At 34.2% G+C, this 19,622-nt stretch overlaps 3 protein-coding genes across 3 annotated transcripts; 2 read left to right on the forward strand and 1 right to left on the reverse strand.

Annotated features, from left to right (window-relative positions):
* The first annotated feature begins 4,429 nt into the window (after positions 1–4,429).
* On the forward strand, positions 4,430–5,192 carry LOC108208055 (uncharacterized). Its single transcript, XM_017378530.2, has one exon. It carries the CDS (start codon positions 4,601–4,603, stop codon positions 5,153–5,155), a length of 555 nt encoding a protein of 184 aa, XP_017234019.1. The 5' UTR covers positions 4,430–4,600; the 3' UTR covers positions 5,156–5,192.
* A 957-nt stretch (positions 5,193–6,149) lies between these two features.
* LOC108209851 (pentatricopeptide repeat-containing protein At1g26900, mitochondrial) lies at positions 6,150–8,104 on the forward strand. The gene has a single exon (XM_017381002.2). It carries the CDS (start codon positions 6,334–6,336, stop codon positions 8,098–8,100), a length of 1,767 nt encoding a protein of 588 aa, XP_017236491.1. The 5' UTR covers positions 6,150–6,333; the 3' UTR covers positions 8,101–8,104.
* A 157-nt stretch (positions 8,105–8,261) lies between these two features.
* Positions 8,262–16,651, reverse strand: LOC108209850 (PH, RCC1 and FYVE domains-containing protein 1). Its single transcript, XM_017381001.2, has 9 exons — positions 15,812–16,651; positions 15,105–15,191; positions 14,104–14,193; positions 13,813–13,893; positions 13,376–13,546; positions 11,173–13,281; positions 10,171–10,317; positions 9,381–9,667; positions 8,262–8,546 (listed from the first exon to the last, which is right to left on the reverse strand). The coding sequence occupies exons 1-9, from the start codon at positions 15,857–15,859 to the stop codon at positions 8,453–8,455; spliced, it is 3,114 nt and encodes a 1,037-aa protein (XP_017236490.1). The 5' UTR covers positions 15,860–16,651; the 3' UTR covers positions 8,262–8,452.
* Between the last annotated feature and the right edge of the window lie 2,971 nt (positions 16,652–19,622).

A 19,622-nucleotide genomic window follows, 5' to 3' on the forward strand; every position in this document is an offset into this window, starting at 1 on the left:
AAATGCATTCCACAATTTTAAGAGCTTTATAGCATTTTATAAGGTCTAAAGCAGTCAAGCAGATTTATTTGCTTGAAGGCTTGTCTGGGTGTTTTTATATTTATCTTGAAACTGAAAATTAAAGTAGGCAATTCGCTTGTGTGTTGGCCTGCGAAGATCTCAACATGTTTGATCTCTTATTTTTTATGTATTCTAGTTTGCTTGAATGTATTCTTGTAGCAAACATTTTGGGTTGGTTTATCTATTGTGGTGGAAGATTCTATTTGCTACAAGATGCTTTGCTTTTTGCTCAAACTAACTTGTGTGCATGTGTAGTGGACTTGACTCTTAACTTGCATGGATGTTATTATGTGATGATTTTGGCTTTAGTTTCTGACTGACACAGATATTCCCTTGTAAGCTGTAACTGCAGTGTCCCGGCAAATATAAGCTGCTGATCGCTTGAGTGCCATTGTAACATAATGGTTAAATTAGCCTGGATCTTAATACTTGGTAGCACTTTGTGAGGATATTAAGATACCTTTAAAATGATGTGATTAACTCGCCATATACTCATGTTTACGTATTGATTCCTGTTAACTAGACACTTGTTGATTACATATTGATTCCTGTCAACTAGACACTTGTTGGTACTGTATGTTTGTTGCGCGTCATCTGGTGAAATATTAGCATAACTTGAAATCCATTTATGGATCTATATGCTCTAATCAGGACTCAGAAGCTTACAGAATGACTGTGTAGTTGTCACCTGTGTCTGTGTTTAGCATAACAATTATTCCCTCCGTCCCATTTTAACTGCTTTTGACTTTTTTACACGTATTTTAAGATGTTAAAAAAATCACATCTAAACATAATAATTTTTTATAAAATTTAGTTTAGAACCTAAACTTTTATTTGATATAAGAATTGAATTATTTTATTGAGGGTAGATATTATTTTTTTACATCTTAATATACGTGCTAAAAAGTCAAACATCAGTTAAAATGGGACAGAGGGAGTACCTGGTAATTGCAAAGTAAAGAAAAACTAAAATGTTGTATTACAACTCCAAGAGGAAAGAAGAGGAACTAAAATGTTGCAAAGTAAAGAAAAACTAAAATGAAATTCATTTTTATTATTATATTTTTAGTAATAAATCATGTATAATACAAAATTATTAAATATATATTTAAATTGAACATTTATCATATTAAATGAGTTATAAATTACTCCCTCCATCCCAAATTAGATGGCCCCGTTGACGTTGGGCACACAATTTAAGGTTCATTGACCGCATAGCTACATGATTTATTTTTAAAATTTTATTTTTGCAAATAAATATTTAAATATGAAATTTTTATTTACAAAAGAAAAAATAAAAAAATAAATTTCGGAAGTAGACGGGAATGCACCTAAAATTACGTGTTCAAAGTCAACTAGACCATCTAATTTGGGATGGAGGTAGTATTATTTTTAACTACTATATCCGAGCGGAGACAGTGGAATGATGCAAGGGGAATAAAACTTTACTTTAGCTATCAGCCTATCACCTCCTACAATAGAGAGAATGTGTTAATCTTGATTAATAAAAATAATATAGTAGATGCGTTTCCAACACTATCAAGAAAAGTCAACATGATTTATATAGCGGAAGTAGACGTTAACGGTGGAAAACAAAATTTAACAAGGGAACTCAAAATACTTAGATAGGGTTCCTAATGAAATCATTTTTCCCCGTGTTCATTGGCGTAAATTTATGGAGGTGGAGATTTGATCGGCCAGCTCGTAAAGCATCTTTGAACAAGTGGAAATCTCAATCTTGGCCTTAAATTATTAGAGCAAGTCCAATAGTGTCCTAGTGAAAACCCTAAATATAATATAAAATATTATGTCCTAGTGATTTAGGACATGTTTTACCAAATTGAACTCCAACAAGGTGCCTTATTCTCACAATATGTATAATATTTTATTATTAAAAACTTTCTTTCATCATTAAAGCATAACATAAAAGTAGAGAGAGAAAGAGAGTGTTCATGAGAATTTATAATAAAAAATAGGATAGGGCAAGGAGAGATGTGCCCTAAAAATAGGGTTTTATGAGTTTGTCCCAGTGATATAAGGCATCACTAGGACACTGTTGGATCAAGTTTTTTCATCAGTTGCCCTAAATTATAACTTAAAACATGATATAGGGCATCTCTTGGACTTGCTCTTACTACTACAGTATTTGGCTAGTTTGATTGGTGGAGTTTGATGTGAATGCAGGGGGAGCCATTCACATTTATTATTCACACACCAATTAAAATGAGTTATTTTTATCGGAGTTAAGTACTATTGTGTGCCCTTGGCACACCCTAGAAAATACCTTTGTTAATTACACATCAGAATCAAATAATTAAAGTAGCTGAATACCAACAGTTTCATCGAATCCAGCATCATTTCGATTATATAATCCCACAAGTGGCTGTGCAGCAAGGTAGTCAAGATTAAAAATCGGGAGTAATTATTGATTTAACGGGACATTTCGTTAAGGGTGTTTTGAAATTGAGTATGAGTTACGTTTATTTCAAATTCATACATAATATCTGATTGATAAAATCAAAATTAGTTTTGATATTGTCTTCTCTGTACTATCTTGTTCTTAAATAGGGAATCATACGAGTTCCAAATTTAATCGATGAAGTATATACATAATGCATACGATGATGCGACAAGACAGTATTATTGAAGGGAAATTAAAATTTATGAAAATGGTCGTTATTGTGATGTGTTATAACTAATACTGAAATGGACTAATAATGGCCCCTAACCTGAATACAGATTGATTGGTTTAGGATAATTAGCGACCAAGTCCTTGAAGGCATCAAGGAGCATCATCAAAGTCGTCCCATGTGTCCCTCCTGGATTTGAATAATTTGGCTGTCATGTTAGATGCGATTACATGTGATTAGTGATTTAGTTCCCGGTGTTTAAATTAAGTTCACAAACTAAATTGAAAGTGCACGCATCAATTACCACAGGATCATACAATTTTTTTAATAAACACGTATTATTATAAATTATCTAAATTTTATTAAATATATGTAAATAACTAAAAACATGTTATTATGCATAAGGTTTTTTTAATACATGTACCAAAATATATATTAACTTTATTTATATAATACTTTCACTATTTCAATTTACATGTTCACTTTATAAATAAAATTTGTTTTAATTTAGTTGATCACTTCAGTTTTCAATGTAAAATCTATGTCGATATTATATTCTAGAAATATAAGAGTAATTATTATCACAATATGATAAGTAAAATTTATTATTTAATATACTTCATCTATCCTCTTTTAAATGTTTTTTCGAAAAAATGATATATTTTAAACAATGTTATTTGAGGTTATCTTGTTATTATTACAATGAACTAAATTGAATGGTGTGTACACATATACTAGTCAAATATCAAATTTATGGTCCAATGATACTTATTCAAATATATTCAAATTTTGTTTTAAAAATCGAAAAGGACACATATTTTGTTATAAAAAAAACCAGTGCAGAAGAATATTATTGTCACGTCTCAGATCGTTGAGATGCTGAAATTGCCTATCTTATCCACATCTCTAGTCTTATTTCATCAGTTCTGCCCCTGAGCTACGTGCAGTTCCACACTTCCACAAATCCAAAGCTGAAGCCTGTAGCCGTTTCCCAGTATGGATAGAATCTGTATACATGCCATTCAATACTCATTACCCATCATATACCAAACATCCGGGATGGGCTTGTATGAGTTGTCACTGGTTTGGAAGATAGTTTTTATATTTATTTTGTACAAATTCATGATAAAACTAGATAAAAACAATCAAACGTTCATATTTTTTCAACGAAGAGATTAATTTTGAGTTATCGAAAAGAAAGTTAAAAATATTTTTAAAGCTGCATAAAGATTTAATTTGATACGTTTCCCAATATTAATCTTCCACTGATTGTATTATCTTGATGATGCATGTAATGTAATTGGGAAGGTGGGCATGCTTTTCTAAAGTACAAACCAGGTCGCTCAAAAGCCTATTCTTTACCTAATTATTTTTATTCCACCAGAATATATAAAAATAATATATTAATAAATTAATGAATCTGGTAATGGATGAGTTGGGAGTAGCAACTCAGGGACCATTCCCATGTCCCAAAAGCAAAATAAATCATGTCCCCAATAACTCTCTTTTGCTTCCCTCCAGACAATCTCCCTTTGTCTGTGCAAACGCCATTCACTTAAATTATTAAATTGTTATTTAAATATTTAATATGTATTATATTTATAATGGCTGATCATTGCTTGTAAGCAATAACTAAAGAGACTTTTCTAAATGGTTTTCTTGTGCTCTTTTTTCGCTAATATTAAATTACTTAAATTTCTTTATAGTTTTTGTCCTATAAAATTACAAACACATAATAAATGGAAATATTCTTTTATGCATTGAAATTACTAATTAGCCAATGCAACACTTTTCACGTTACTCAATTTGACCGGACTCCATGTTCCTCCCTATATAAACACTCCTCATTTCTTATCTCTCTCCTCGTCTCCCTCTCTCCATCTCTCTGTGCATAGCTATCTCATTACAACATGGCCGGAACACTTGCTAAACGTCACAGAGAAGAAGAAGGAATTGATATTCAAGATTTTGACGAGAACAGAGAAGCAAAGCTTCACAAGTCATATAATAATACCGAAAACAAACAGCATGCACTTGTTTCTTTTCTTGAACAAGAAGAAGAGGAAACTGTAGTTTCCTCTCAAGACTTGTCACTCTTCTTCTCCACCCTCCAACAAGAGCTTTTCTCCGACCCACACGGGGACCACCAGACACTTCTGGTAGACCCCAGCACAGAAGATTGGAACCCATGCTCATACTCAGTGGCAGAAAAGGAAGACAGTATTGGAGATGATGACAAGGAGAGTGTCATAAGGCACCTTCTAGAAGCTTCTGATGATGAGCTTGGGTTACCGAATGATGCAGGGGTTGATCGGACGGCGAGAAGTGGCACTAGTGATGAAGATTGTAACGGTGTAGATGACGATTGTAAACAGAGCTCATCATTATTTTGTGATGGACTGTGGGAGCTCGAAGATGAGGCTGCCAACTATTATACGTTGTTGCAGTCTCAACTATTCATGTAGTCCTAGCATATTTTAATATACTACTAATTTAATTTCAGGTTTAGCAGCTCACCAAAGCAATTTAATTTCAGGTTTAGCAGCTCACCAAAGCAAAATGTATATAACAACCCTTTCCCTGCATCTTTTCAATCAAAATTTCCTTTAAGCACACTTGCATAGTCTAATGGATGAAGAATTTTATCTTCTTCATTCTGGCCGAAAATATCACTAATCACTACGAAACTTTTTTTTCCCAGTTTTAGGCCAAAATTAATGCCTGAAATCAATTATGAAGATATATTTAACCTTCACTAAATTTAAATTTTAAACAATCATATATTTTCTCAAAACCGCCCATTACTTAGACTCTTTTTCCTATTATAACCAGGGTTCTAAAAATCCATGATTTAACCGATTAATCCCCGATTAATCCTATGCAAGGTCGGCCACCGATCCGATTTCTAAAATCCGATTAATCCTTATATATATTTCTTAATTGAAGTATATATGATAAATTATTAGAATTAAAATACTATATTATTTTAAATATGAGTAATTATAAAGTTTATGAATATAGTAAATATATTAGTTACCAAATAGCTAATATAATAATAACTAAATATTAAATAATATTTTAATATTAAAATAAATCCGATTAATCCCCGATTTCCGATTAATCCCTAATCGGTAGCTCAGCCGATTAGGTCCGATTCCCGATTTCTGTAACACTGATTATAACTTTAAATATACAAAATTATAAATTATGTCTATTTATTATATTTTTAACTAGAACTTGACTAGATTTAAGTATTTAACGCATGATTATGTTAAATTTGGCACACAAAAAACGTATGATTATGTTCGATGAGACCATCTTCAAAAGCCCAATCTTGAATCCTTGACTTACGGTTTTTTGTGCTTCTAGCATTCGGCCCAGTTGAAGTGAAATACAAATGTTAGAATTTAGATTTTACGTTACAAACTAGTGTTGTAAAAAGTGAGAATCAGACTTAATCGGTGAGCGGAACAAGGATTAATCAGGGATTAATTGGATTGATCAGTGATTAATCGGAGATTTTATCAGTTCGGCGAGTTACGGAACATGGATTAATTAGTGATTAATCGTGATTAATCACCGACTTTACAAACTAATAAAACCCACAAGTTCAATTAAATTTTGGCGCGAGGGCTCATTTCTCATGATATCAACAATTGCTTCATCTCTGAAGCAAAATTTGAAAATTAACCCAAAACCCATTTTTGCTATTCACTTTTCTTCAACTTATTCTTGTCAAGACTTGATTTTTCTGCTAAATAATTGTAAAAATACTTCAGAAATAACTCAAATACATGGCTGTATGATCAAGAATGGCTTAGACCTTGTAGCCTTCCCAGTAAGCAAGCTTCTTGCTTCTTCTATTACTAATGTATATTATGCTTCATCTATTTTTAAATGTATTCAAACCCCAAATGTGTTTATGTTTAATACCATGCTTAGATGCTATTCTGTCAGTGATTACCCTGATCAAGCACTTGTACTTTTTAATTACATGAGGGCTGTTGGTGTGTTGTTAGATGAGTTTAGTTTGGTGTCTGTTGTTAAATCTTGTGCTCGATTGTTTGATGTTAAGAATGGATGTGCTGTTCATTCAGTTGCTGTGAAAACTGGGAATGTTGTGTTTGGTAATGTGAGGAATACTGTTTTGCAATTGTATTGTGTTTGTCGAAGAATTGAGGATGCACGCGTGTTGTTTGATGAGTTTTCTGTGGGGAGGGATTTGGTTTCGTGGAATGTTTTGATGGGGGGGTATGTTTATGTGTCGAGGCCTGATGTTGTTTGGGGTTTGTTTGAGAGGATGTTGTTTGAAGGTGTTAGGATTGGGGGGAGTACTATGTTGAGTGTTTTGTCGGCTGTAGGTGAGATTGGGGATGGTTGGGGAGGAGAGTGTGTTCATGGTTATTGTATCAAGCGCGGGTTTTGTTTTGATTGTAACGTGGTGACTGCTTTGGTTGGTATGTATGGGAGAATTGGAAAAATGGATTCTGGACGGAGAGCTTTTGATGAAGTTGATGTAAAAGATGTTGTCTTGTGGAATTGTTTGGTGGATGGGTACGCCAAGAATGGATTGCTGGAAGAAGCGTTAAGTCTGTTAGGACTGATGAAACACAGAGGTGTGAAGGCCAATTCTTCGACATTGGCAGGGTTACTTTCTTCTTGTGCGGCCTCTGGAGCTCTTGCAGTAGGGAAATGCGTTCATGAATATGTGGATCAGCAGCAGCTAGTACTAGATGCAGTTCTGGGCACAGCTTTGTTGGACATGTATTGCAAATGTGGTTTACTCGGGGAGGCTGTTAATGTTTTCAAGAAAATGGTAAGCAAAGATGTGAAATCTTGGACTGCAATGATTTTGGGCTATGGGATGCATGGGGAGGCAAAAGATGCCATTTTGATATTTTATCAAATGGCAAAGGAGGGATTTAGACATAATGAAGTCACTTTCTTGGCAGTTTTAAGCGCTTGTAGCCACGGGGGGCTGATAACTGAAGGAACAAGTTTTTTTAAGATGATGATTCAAGACTATGGCTTGAAACCAAAGGTTGAGCATTATGGATGCATGATCGATCTCTTTGGTCGAGCAGGATTGCTGGAGGAAGCACATAATCTAATCAAGAGTTTGCCTATTAAGAGCGACGCGACTGCATGGCGTGCATTACTTGCAGCATGCAGAGTCTATGGGAATGTTGATCTGGGGAAAAGTGTGAAGAAAGCACTGGAGGATAACTATGGTGAACACCCTGCAGATTCTATAGTTCTTTCAAGTACTTATGCTGTTGCAGGTCGTACACCTTGCCTTCAAACGATGCAGACGATAAGAGGAAAGATGGTGGACAACCATGAATATCAATCTCGGGGAGTGAAGGAAGCTGGATGTAGTTCCATTGAGTTGGGTGATGATGACGAGTGATCATCGGAAATAAGAGTGTAGCGGTTAGTGAGAAATCTGGGGAAATTGAGGTTTTCCGACTAAAACAAAGTAATGAAAGAAGACTTCAACTACTCAAACATGGACAGAAATTTCAGAATATCCACTCACTTTCAAATCTGTGTTTCATTTCATGAACCGTCTTTACTTGCTACTTTCTACCTCCTCTTTATACATATTACATATCTTTGCATCTGGATCTACTATCCTAATATTAAATCTACCTAATTAACCAAGAAAGATATTACAAACTTTGGTGAGGTGATGTCAAAGAAAGCAGTCGTGACATGTTCTCTCTTCCATTAAGGTAAACCAATGGCACACCATAAGCAAGTTAGTCAGTGGTCAGTATGTTGTGCTCTTCACATACTCTTGACCCATTTTCAGCCCACCACTTCTCTGCTTGTTGTTCTGTGAAACGTTTCCGACTGCAGAGAGATACCACAATATTCAGTCAGTGCTAAGAAACAACAGCGCGTATGAAACAATAATCATTAAATAGCATCGATGTAAAATATATAATTACAATTAATCTCTCATATCTATCAGAGACCTTTATTCTCCTTGCACCAACTTGACAGCCCATCATTACAGCAGTCTATAAACCAGCTCAGGTATTCTCTTGGATAAATCATACACGCACCTCTTAAAAATTGTGGAGTCTCTTTCATATAGTTTCTCCTTTCCGTAAGACAAGCAGTTTTAAATTTTTGGAGCAACAACTAATAATACTGATCAAAACCCTACTTTCATCAGTATAGTTATAGTAAATTACAACATCCTATTATTAGTTGCCCATATGTATTAAAATTTTAACAAGAAGAGATCATTACAGGAATAGCAGGAAAACTTACAGAAGACTTGCAAACAGAACATTAAGAAAACCCAAATTATGAATAGTGTGATTACTAAATGGATTTTTAATCTAGTTTAAGTAACTGAAAATTTAAAAATAAACACAGTAGGTTCCTTTGGTAGTGATACAAGTGTATGAGTTTATGTGTGTCTCAGCATATCATGCATTATGACTATATGATGCATATTTAATTTAGCTAAAGATACATAGTACTATAGTTATTCATAATGCCAAAACACTAGAAAGCTTTGTAATTACTAATTAGTGTTATAGTTGTTCCACTGAGACTCGAGCTAATGGGGATTTTAAAAAACACAGTGAATTATATGTAATACTGATATGCAGTTAAAATTTTATATCACTCTTTGAACATCAGTTTTATATAGACAAGTTGGCTGGTATATACCTGAAACGAACACGTCTGAGTTCATTGCCACCTCCTGGTAAGGAAGAAAGAGTTACATATACTCCGGGCTCATACTGTAAGACCGACTCTGTTGTCCCAGTCTGAACCTTAGATCCATTTGGTAAACTTGGATGAGCAGAATTTTCAACCGATTTACTTTTAGGAGGTGACGGGTTTGTTTTGATGCTCTCATCAACTGGGTTACTCGTATCTTTGGACATTTCACTATTTAAATCTTTTTTGCTGGAAGAATGTCTTTCTGGAACTCTTTCAGCCATCTCCTTCAGCTGTACTCATATGAACATTGACCATAAAGATGCAAACTGTTATATAGAAACTATGTTTGGACAACTTGATTGAAAAACTACACATGGACACAAATTTGTAAATAGCACCTAAAACCACAACCCATGCCCAATGCCAGATGCATATCTAGAAATCCTTTTTACTCCTAAAATTACAAACCACTGATACTTGGATCTGCACCGTTGTCCGGAAGCCGTACTTATATCACACAGGTAAGGTTTCAGTGGCTCTAACTCTTACTATACAATTTGGACAAATTTTAACAAATTTGTTTAGTCCTTCTAAGCTTACTCAAATATCCCTCTAAATCTCTATAGACATCTTTACTTAACAAGAAAAGACCACAAAAAGTATTTGCATTTTTACTTGGCTGCCTAATTAGACGTCTTCTTTCTTTTAATATAAATTAAGCTGGGTCTAGAAAACAGTAAGATTTATAACACACCTTAAATACACCCAATTTTCGACATATTACACAACTAACCTGTGCAGTTAGAGACTTGATCACTTCCTTTGCAGCTTTGCATTTTTCAGCTTCATCTGCAGCAAATGCTGCCGCCTCCTTCAGTTCCCTTGATTTTCTTTCCAATTCAGCTTCAAGAAATTGGGATTTGCTAGAAAGATCTTCGACCTACAACAAAGACCAAACTACATTGAGCTAATTTGATCTAATCATAGGAATTAAATGGCAAGTGGTCAATTACATAAATTCCATTCAAATAGAATGTATGCAGCATTGCAGCCCACTTATTAATTAATAAAACCGCTTTTCAGTACAAATACAATCTAAAGGGCATAATGTTAGTAACTTCCTTTATTTCGAGGAAACAAAAAGGGAAAGCATTACAATGCCTTGATTAATGTAACAACTTCCATATTACTGCATCATAGAAGATATAGAGTCTGCAAATATCAGCAAACTTTTGAGGAATAAAAAACACTGTTTTGAAATCTTTGGGCAGATTCAAAAATTGTGGACAAAATTAAAGAAATATTATACAGATGTAGGAGGGAAGATTCAAAAGAAAAGGAAAAAAAAGGATGCCAACTCCTTATGATGAGGTTGCGTCGTTGCGAATATGAATAGGAAATAAAATGAAGCATTCATTCTCAATATGGCGGGTTTGAACTCTACCTTAGTTTGGTAGCTAAGGAATGAAGGAAGGAAAGTTTAAATATTCGGCCCAAAAACAGTACAAATTTCATTCCATTCCCTCCCAATATTTTCCATCAAACCTAATTGAGCATATTAAGTTCACAGGCTAAAAGTTTTAAGAGAGTAAATATTTGTGTGGAGAGGCAGAGAAAGCATGCTTCACAAGAAAACATGTTTCAATAGAAAACATCGTGTGGGAAAGCAGAGACAACATGTTGCATTTGAAAACATGTTATAATTTTTCATAAAAAATGTTTATATTAGATGGATAGTAAAGGAAAATAGGTGCAGAAGTGCTTAAAGAAATACAGATACTTCTGCAAACAGTACCTGTGCCTTCAGATATATAACCTCCTGGCTTAGACTTTCATTTCCCTGCTTAGGATCATCAAGAATCATTTTAGTTGTAAAGCGAGTCAGGGACTGTGTTGGAGAGGGAAACTGAGGTGAAAATGTCTTCCTCTTTACAGGGGATGTAGCTCGAGAAACAATTCTGGAATTAGGAACAGAGAGTGATATGCAATTCCTGGAGGCTCCAGAGAAAGAACCTGGTGATTTTAAAGTAAGGCTTTGCATCTCAATGTTTCCATTAGGTAGCTGATTCAAACGATTGTCCCTTGTTTCATTATTCATACAATTCCTGGAATTGCTCCCTTCACCTAGATTAAAGGAATTGAAAGAAAATAATTTAGACATCTGTCCTTGGACTCGTGGACCCCCAGTCTCTTTTTCTCCCAACTCACTATTTTTGGGAAGCGTACTCCAGCTTTTAACTTTAGGAATCACCCCAGGAGATCCAACTTCCATAGTCTTCTGAATCTTGGTATAACAGTCATCACAGACACGATATGACTTGTTTGAACTTGGGGCCAGTGAAGCTTTCAGGGATTTTTTTATGCTGCAGGCTTTGCAAAACACAAGGCCACAGTTATAGCAGTTGTGACGTTTTCTTCTGAAATTAAATGGATTTCGGCAACCAGTGCACAAAGAGTTGTCAGAACTTGATGCCCATTTGTGAACACATATAGCAGCAGTAAAATTTGAACCACATACAACACCTTTAACTTGCTTATCACGAAAAAAATCAACTAACGTAGGTGTGTGACGGTCAGCAAAATCTCCATGCCCAAGTTGCCCATTTGCACCCTTGCCCCATGTATAAATCTCTGTTTTCGAAGTCAAAACTGCAACATGATGGGAGCCACACGCAATTTCTTCGACAAAACAGTCGGCAATCTTACCCTCGATGCAAATAGGAGTTTTACCATCAGCAAGAGGAGTCCCTAGCTGTCCGTAGACAGTGCTCCCCATTGTATATAGTCGTCCTGAGGCAGTGACACCAACAGTTAAACTATTTCCACATGCTACTTTGGAGAAGCTTATATCAACTAATGCAGCTACAGACTCGGGGGCAAGTCTAGGTGCTTTATCACAATGACCAAGTTGGCCCTTATCTCCATCCCCCCAGGTAAACAACTTTCCAGGTATAGAACCTTCAGGTGGTGGGGAATTAGAAGATCCGTTCTCCACTTCAACAACAGCAGCAGTGTGCCAAACTCCACAAGCAACCCTTATTGTCCTGCACTCTTTCAGTTTTTCCACTTCTCTTGGGATCCTAATGTTATTACGGTCCCCATGCCCCAAGGCGCCAAAAGTCCCATCACCAAATGTATACAACTGACCAGCAGATGTTATAATAGCTGTATGCCAAGGTCCACAAGAAACAAATGATACACGAATACCCTCCAAGATTCCACTCACTTTCTTGGGGATTGAATGGGTGGTACCACTTCCATGTCCAAGCAAACCTGAGTTGTAAATACCATCACCCCAGCTATATAGATCTCCTGCAAGCGTAACTGCACATGTATGATATTCCCCACATGCTACCATCTCTATGTTCATGCTGCTAAGAGTTTCAATGAGCTTTGGGTGCGAAACATCTACTTCGACACCATGCCCAAGCCTCCCCCCTGACTCCTCTCCCCAACTGAATATTTCCCCTTGTTTGGTGACTAAAACAGCATGCCTACTACCACAAGCAATGCTAATAGCATCAAGTACCATGGTAGACTCCAGCACTTTAGGTAAATGGGCATCCATTGTGGAACTAGATGGTCTACCAGATTTACGCACCCCACCACCCACCACCCCGCCACCAGTGCCTTCCCCCCAAATGTAAACATCACCAAGGGAATCAATATCTTCAAGACCAGAACCTTGGCTTGATGAGCTAACCGCACTTGACAAACTGACTCGCATTGTATCAGATGCAGAAGTTCGACCATTGGCGTTTTCCTGACCTCCAGATTGAACTGAGGTGGGAGAATAAGTAACTGATTCAGCTTGTGGTAAACTCTTGGTGGCTGCAGTATATGAAATGATATCAGCAAACGCTTTTCCCAACCGGGTGTCTGCTTGCTGACCTTCTCCCTGATCCTAATACGCCCACACAAAAAGAAAAAGTGAGATACTGATATCAAACATAAAATTCAGAGACAGTGCTATTAAAAAGACAAGATTTGATAATTACAGAAAATGCACTTGATGGAGAAACTCTTCGTCCATGCGGACTTTCTGATGCTATACTCTCAGTTCTTGCTTCAGTTGTCAGTTCACTTTTCGATTTGCGGTAGCTACCACGAGCGATTAATGCCTTCAGGGCAACAAACCAGACCTCAGCTTCATCCTTATCTTTACATATCTGTTTATAAAATCATAAGGTCAACACAAATCATCAAGCCTAACATGGTAATGCTTATTATGTTATCAATTTCAGGCCAATTTATTTTCAAAGTATAATAACCTACCAATTAACATGAGTAGATTTATTTAACGATATCAATATATTAAAATTAGGTAAAAATATTTCACTTATTTTGCTTTCTATAATAATGGGCATAGTTTTGCCGATCCTCTTTATCTGTCTCTCCCCAGATTCCAGAAGCTTAAGTATATTGGAATACTTACAATATCCAACGATCTATCATTGTAAATGAGAGAAAATGACTGGTACTCTTTCTCTGGCCGAGGATACCGCTGAAATATTGCCTGGACAAGAAGCGAGACATGAACAAATTGGACAAGAACAATTTTTAGGAGTTGACTTTATTTGGCCAAACTAAAATGTGATGCTGAAAACATGGTACAAGTAGCAAAAAAAAAGGAAAAAGAAGACTAGGGCAGTGGAATTGCTTCTATTGGTTTTACTGAACTAATTGCAAAAGCAAAGGATAAGTACTAATGTAACAGCAAACTCACAGTGCGCTGTCCAGGTATAATCTTTATCACATGGCGTAGTTCAAGCTGTTTCTCTTCTCTGTCAACATACCATATTAGTTTGGACTCGTCCTGCAGTGAAGTGGCAAAAAGTAAAATATAAGAAATGACAGCATATATATAGAAAAAAATATGTAGTGTTTAACAAACCATAATGTGTTCGGAAGTTTTAAGTATTTTCTACAAGAATGATTGTATGGTCCTGCTGGTACTGACTGAGAATTTTACATAGGTTCTCTTCCCTTTCTACATATGTTTCGTTCCTCCTCTTTTTTTTGCTAATTGAAAACACACGGACACCTATTTTGCCTTCAAGAAGACTTGAAACTTCCATATAGGAACCAAGGCATATACTACTAGATAAAATGCCTTTGATTAAGTTCTATTCTTTAGGGTCATGAAGCCGGGCGCCATTTTTTTTCCGGATATTGAACTAAGAGCGGGAGACCAAATTAGAGTAGTCAAGATCAAGGTATCCCATGTTCTCTCTAGCTATGTTCAAAAGTGCTAACTGAAGTTGGTGGACTGCATTAAGGTACTTTACTCTCCAGTGCTTTCACATGACATAATCACTAAAGGAAATAATAGTACCATTGATGGGTAAGATGAAACAGAATTTGCTTAATGTTGTACTTCTGATTTCATTATTTAGCCAGCAATAGCAAATTTGTTTAGGTATATACGACATAAAAACTATTTTGTCATTAATCAGAATGCATAACAGAATTGATTCACTGCAAGCACAACTATATGATTGCCAACATATTCTGCAAATATATGTAAAATGAGACGGTCACCCACTTATCCCGAAAAAACATCAAAAGTATTATAACAATTTGCACAAGATGGACTTCATATTTGGCAGACATGTCACTCTAAAAAAATTTAGAGCAATATAAACAATTGTTTAAAAGTGTATATGTGTAACAGGGGATTAAATTTACTAAAGCGGGGCCATATCTGATGCATGCGACACAACTTACAGAAGAAAGTCGAAATGGGCAAAACTTTGGTTTTCCTCTGCGCCCGTATTTCAGCAAACATGCCCCTCTTTTGAGTGCTGTAAAAGCCTGTGTCATGGAAAATGGGAAATGAGAAAATATATAATATCAAGCTTGACTTCTCATTGCAAGACTCCAAAAGAAAAGAATTAGAAATGAACCAATACTTTTTACAACCAAAAGAAAAAATTGTATTAACAACAATAATCTAAGTAATTTATGATTAACATCACCAAGCAAGATGCAAGGCAGTAGTAACAAATACATCTTTAAAAAAATGCTATCACCATTTTATCATAGTACTGCTGGTGGTAAGCGATAACGAAACAACCAAGTACTCTATACTCTCCTTTGCTCTACCAGGAAAATCAATTGCGGTTTGAACTTTGAATATTATTGATATACTTCACAAAAATTCTATCAGGAATGGATTCAGTTGGCAATTGCATGGCTATAGCACCAACAAAAGTAATGATGAAAACTTTAATTCCAAAGTTTATAGTCATCCTCTGAATCTACATAGTTGGAATGTCTTTCAAGCTCAATTATATCAACAAAAAAAATTGTTGTACGGGAACCTGTTGAAAGCTTATTTTACAAGTCCTGTAACCACATCAAAGTCAATAATTTGAAGCTCATACAAGTCCTATGTAAACCACTTGAAACCGAAAGAATATATACAGAATTACCTGATCAATGTCCCGGTCGACAAGACTATTTTTCTGCAAATCAGCCATTCAAGTTGCAAGATTTTGCGAAACACAGTTATACATCCCAAACCCATTTGAAAATGCCCAATTCTGTTTATAACCCATATAACAAACCAGTCTAAAAGTCCCTCTCTACCAACTAGTTTAGCTCCAGAGTCTCAATTCTTGAAAAACTACCCCATTATCACTACACACAAACACCTTCACAAGCAAACATTCCAGCTCCAAAACACTCTCTCAAACAAACCCTCAAATATATCTTGTTCAATCTGGTAAAAATGCAACCTTTAGCTCTGAACCAGCTCAAGAGTCAACCTTTCTTGCAAATTAACCAATCAAACAACCCCTATTTCACTGTAGCTTTTCAGTCATTCAAAACTGATAATGAAGACTCTTTCTTTTCAGAAATAATTGAATAAAATAGGCAATGTAAATGTTAATTTGACCAATATTTAACAAACAAACCCCCAGATGAATAAGCTTCCAATTTAGCACCCCCAAACCCCAGAAAAAGATCGTAAATATTCAATGGAGGTCTTCTAAATTGGAAGGGTTTATACAATAAATGAACAATGAAAATTAAATTAAAAATAAAAAGAAGAGAGAAATGAAGGTAGAGAAAAAGAGAAATTTAAAAATAAATATGAGATTATATATCTATATATTGTGTATGTAATGATATATAAATCTGCAAGGAAGGATGATTCTTAACGTGGGCACCTCTCTTCCCTTTCCAGTTTCTCCTTGTTCTTGTTCCTGTTCCGTATGAATGGACCCCTTGTTTATTGAACCCACTGCCACGTCATCCTCTGCATGTTTTGGGAGTTTTGTGAAAGAGATAGTTTTCTCAATTATTCTTTTCTTGTTTTAAGTTTTATTAAATTTGCTAAAAAGTGCAATGCTGTTTTATTGGAATTTTGCTGTCACGGGTCTACACTCTACACTTCTTTGAAGTATACGTATAACATTCTCAGGGAATACTTTGTAACCAAAAAATCTGTTCATGTATAATTTGCCAGGTTCCGAAAATCATTCGTCCGATTTATATCCGATTAATTATTATATTTTTTAAAATATTATGAATATGTTAAACTAATATTATAAAATATCTAGTTTTTAATCAATTTTATTATAATAGTTGTATTTATTATTTTAAATAGACTTGTTTGTTTGTGTAGACCTGTATTCAATTATTATAACCAATTTATTATAATACAATAAATATATCTAATATAAGTTATTGTTTTGTTTTAATTGGACCATGAATTGTTAATAATATATATGCTTTTTCCGTTTCATAATTTTATTTTATTTGAATGAATATTAAGGGGTAGTAAATGACCTCGATCCAAGAAAAAAACATTCTCCCTAAAAGAAAGAAAGATAAAATTATTTAAATTATATAGGATATGTATAATAGTAATTTGTTTGAGAAAAAGCAACAGAAGAACTTCTTTTTGGGTATTTGTTGGACCCACCGTCACTTCAAAACCCAATTTGTTGAAGGAATGAGATACGAGACGGACTAAAAAGTGTGCATATGTGGCCCATATTGTCGGCTGCTTGGTTGGCTTTTATGGTCCATTGTCATTTGTCAATTCTAGTTTTGCAAGATGCTTATGAAAATCATGCTGAATATACACACTCTAATTTCACAAAGTGAAAGGAGTACTTATTTATCCGTCAAAAAAGAACAGGAAGATAAATAAAGGGAGCGCTTTTACTATGTTTGCAAAGACTTGCGAGAGGCCTGAAAAGACGTGGAAAAGTGGCGGAAATATTTTTATTTATATTTATTTTTCCTTGGGTCTGCACCGTAAGAGATAAGATCAAGTTGAATTGGGCTCATAATGTGTAAGGATTTGAGTGCTTTGACAGGAGGAATGCAGGATTAGTATAGCCAGTTTAGTTTTTGTTTTGGTTTATACTCCCTGCGTATCATTTTATGTATCATTTTATGGGTTAATTATCAAGTTAATCACTGAAGTGGGCTTAAAGTATCAAATTGGTCACTGAACTCAAAACAGTATCAAGATGGTCACTGAAGTGACCATAAATATCAAACAGGTACCTTGAAATATAAGTTCAAGCACTAAAAATATTATTTATAAAATTTTACACATTATTTTTGAATGTTACCTAAACCAACTAAAAAGTTATGACTTCTAATATTTATGATAATATATTTAGATTTTATCAAGTTTATTTATTATTTTATTTTTAATTAAAACAAAGAAAATAAGTATATAATAAACTATAAATAATAAATAAACTTGATAAAATATAAATATATTATTTTAAATTCTAGAAGTCATAACCTTTTAGTTGGTTGTGGTAACATTTAAAAATAATGTGTAAAACTTTATAAATAATATTTTTACTGCTTAAACTTATATTTCAAGATACATGTTTGATATTTATAGCCACTTCAGTGACCATCTTGATACCGTTTTGAGTTCAGTGACCAACTTGATACATTAAGCCCACTTCAGTGACCAATTTGATAATTAACCCTCGTTTTATGTGACCCAAATATTCTAAAACGTCCAAAAAAGAATAAATCCATCATTATATATTTATTATTTTTGAACACTACTTTTCACTATTACACTCACTATCTCTCTATTTTATACTCTCTTTTTATTAAATAAACACTATTACACCCATTAATTTCCACCACTATCTCAAATCTATTACTCTCTCCATTCCAAAATAATAGTTGCTTTGACTTTTTGCACGTATTTTGAGGTGCATAAAAAATATATTTCTAAATATTATTTTTCAAATTTTCTTTTTTTGAATAAAAATAGAGATGTTACTCTTTTATTCAGAAAAGGAAAAATTCAAAAATTATGTATAGAAGTATGTTTTTTTTACACCTCAGACTACATAGACAAAGTCAAAGCGACTGTTATTTTGGAATGAAGGGAGTATTAAATATTGATATGTCCCAACACTTTACCCACTTTTCAACTAAACTTACTACTTTTATTAATCTCCGTGAAAGTCAAATCAGCTCACTTTTTTAAAATGTGAGTTTTTAGGCGTTGGAATTTTGTTTTTTCATTTAAGTAATGATAATTTAGAGATAATCAAAAAAATATAAGCAAAATATTATATTTCTCAATGTATTAAAAATTATATTTCTCATATATATATATATATATATATATATATATATTTAAAAAATATTATTTTATAGAAATAAAAGACACTAGAATTAATGATTGATTCTTGAATGACACATATTTGAAATTTTTAAATGATATGGAATAAAAGACGACTATGCGTTGTATTGTAGTATGAAATGATAGTTTTTTCAGTATTGGATGTTTTTTCTTTAGAAATTATATCCAAGTATTTTAATACTAATTATTTATATATTAATTTGTTAAGATACGATATAAAGTAATCAAGGTCGTGTGCGATCCGGTGTAAATTATGTGTCCCAATACGAGTTTTATATAATTTGTTTGAAAGAATGATTTATGAGAAGTGTTTAGTTATCCTCCCCCGATAAAAATCAGTCTCACGGATAGAGTTGTCAACTGGAGATTGATTTTGACGTGGTCTTGTGGAAATAAGATCTGGGCGGGGCTTATTGGAGCGGATTGAAGTTCTTGGATGTGCCCAATACTGGTTGAGACTGAGGAGTGAGGAACTGAGGATACATCCTTTTGGGATTTTAAATACTTTTTTTTCATAATATTCAAATGTATGTAATTGAGATTTTGGAAAATATATCAAAATCTTTTGAAATATCAAACTAAAATTTTATGCTATATTATAA

The sequence above is a fragment of the Daucus carota genome, chromosome 2 (genome assembly GCF_001625215.2).
Source record: "Daucus carota subsp. sativus chromosome 2, DH1 v3.0, whole genome shotgun sequence".
Lineage (NCBI taxonomy): Eukaryota > Viridiplantae > Streptophyta > Magnoliopsida > Apiales > Apiaceae > Daucus > Daucus carota.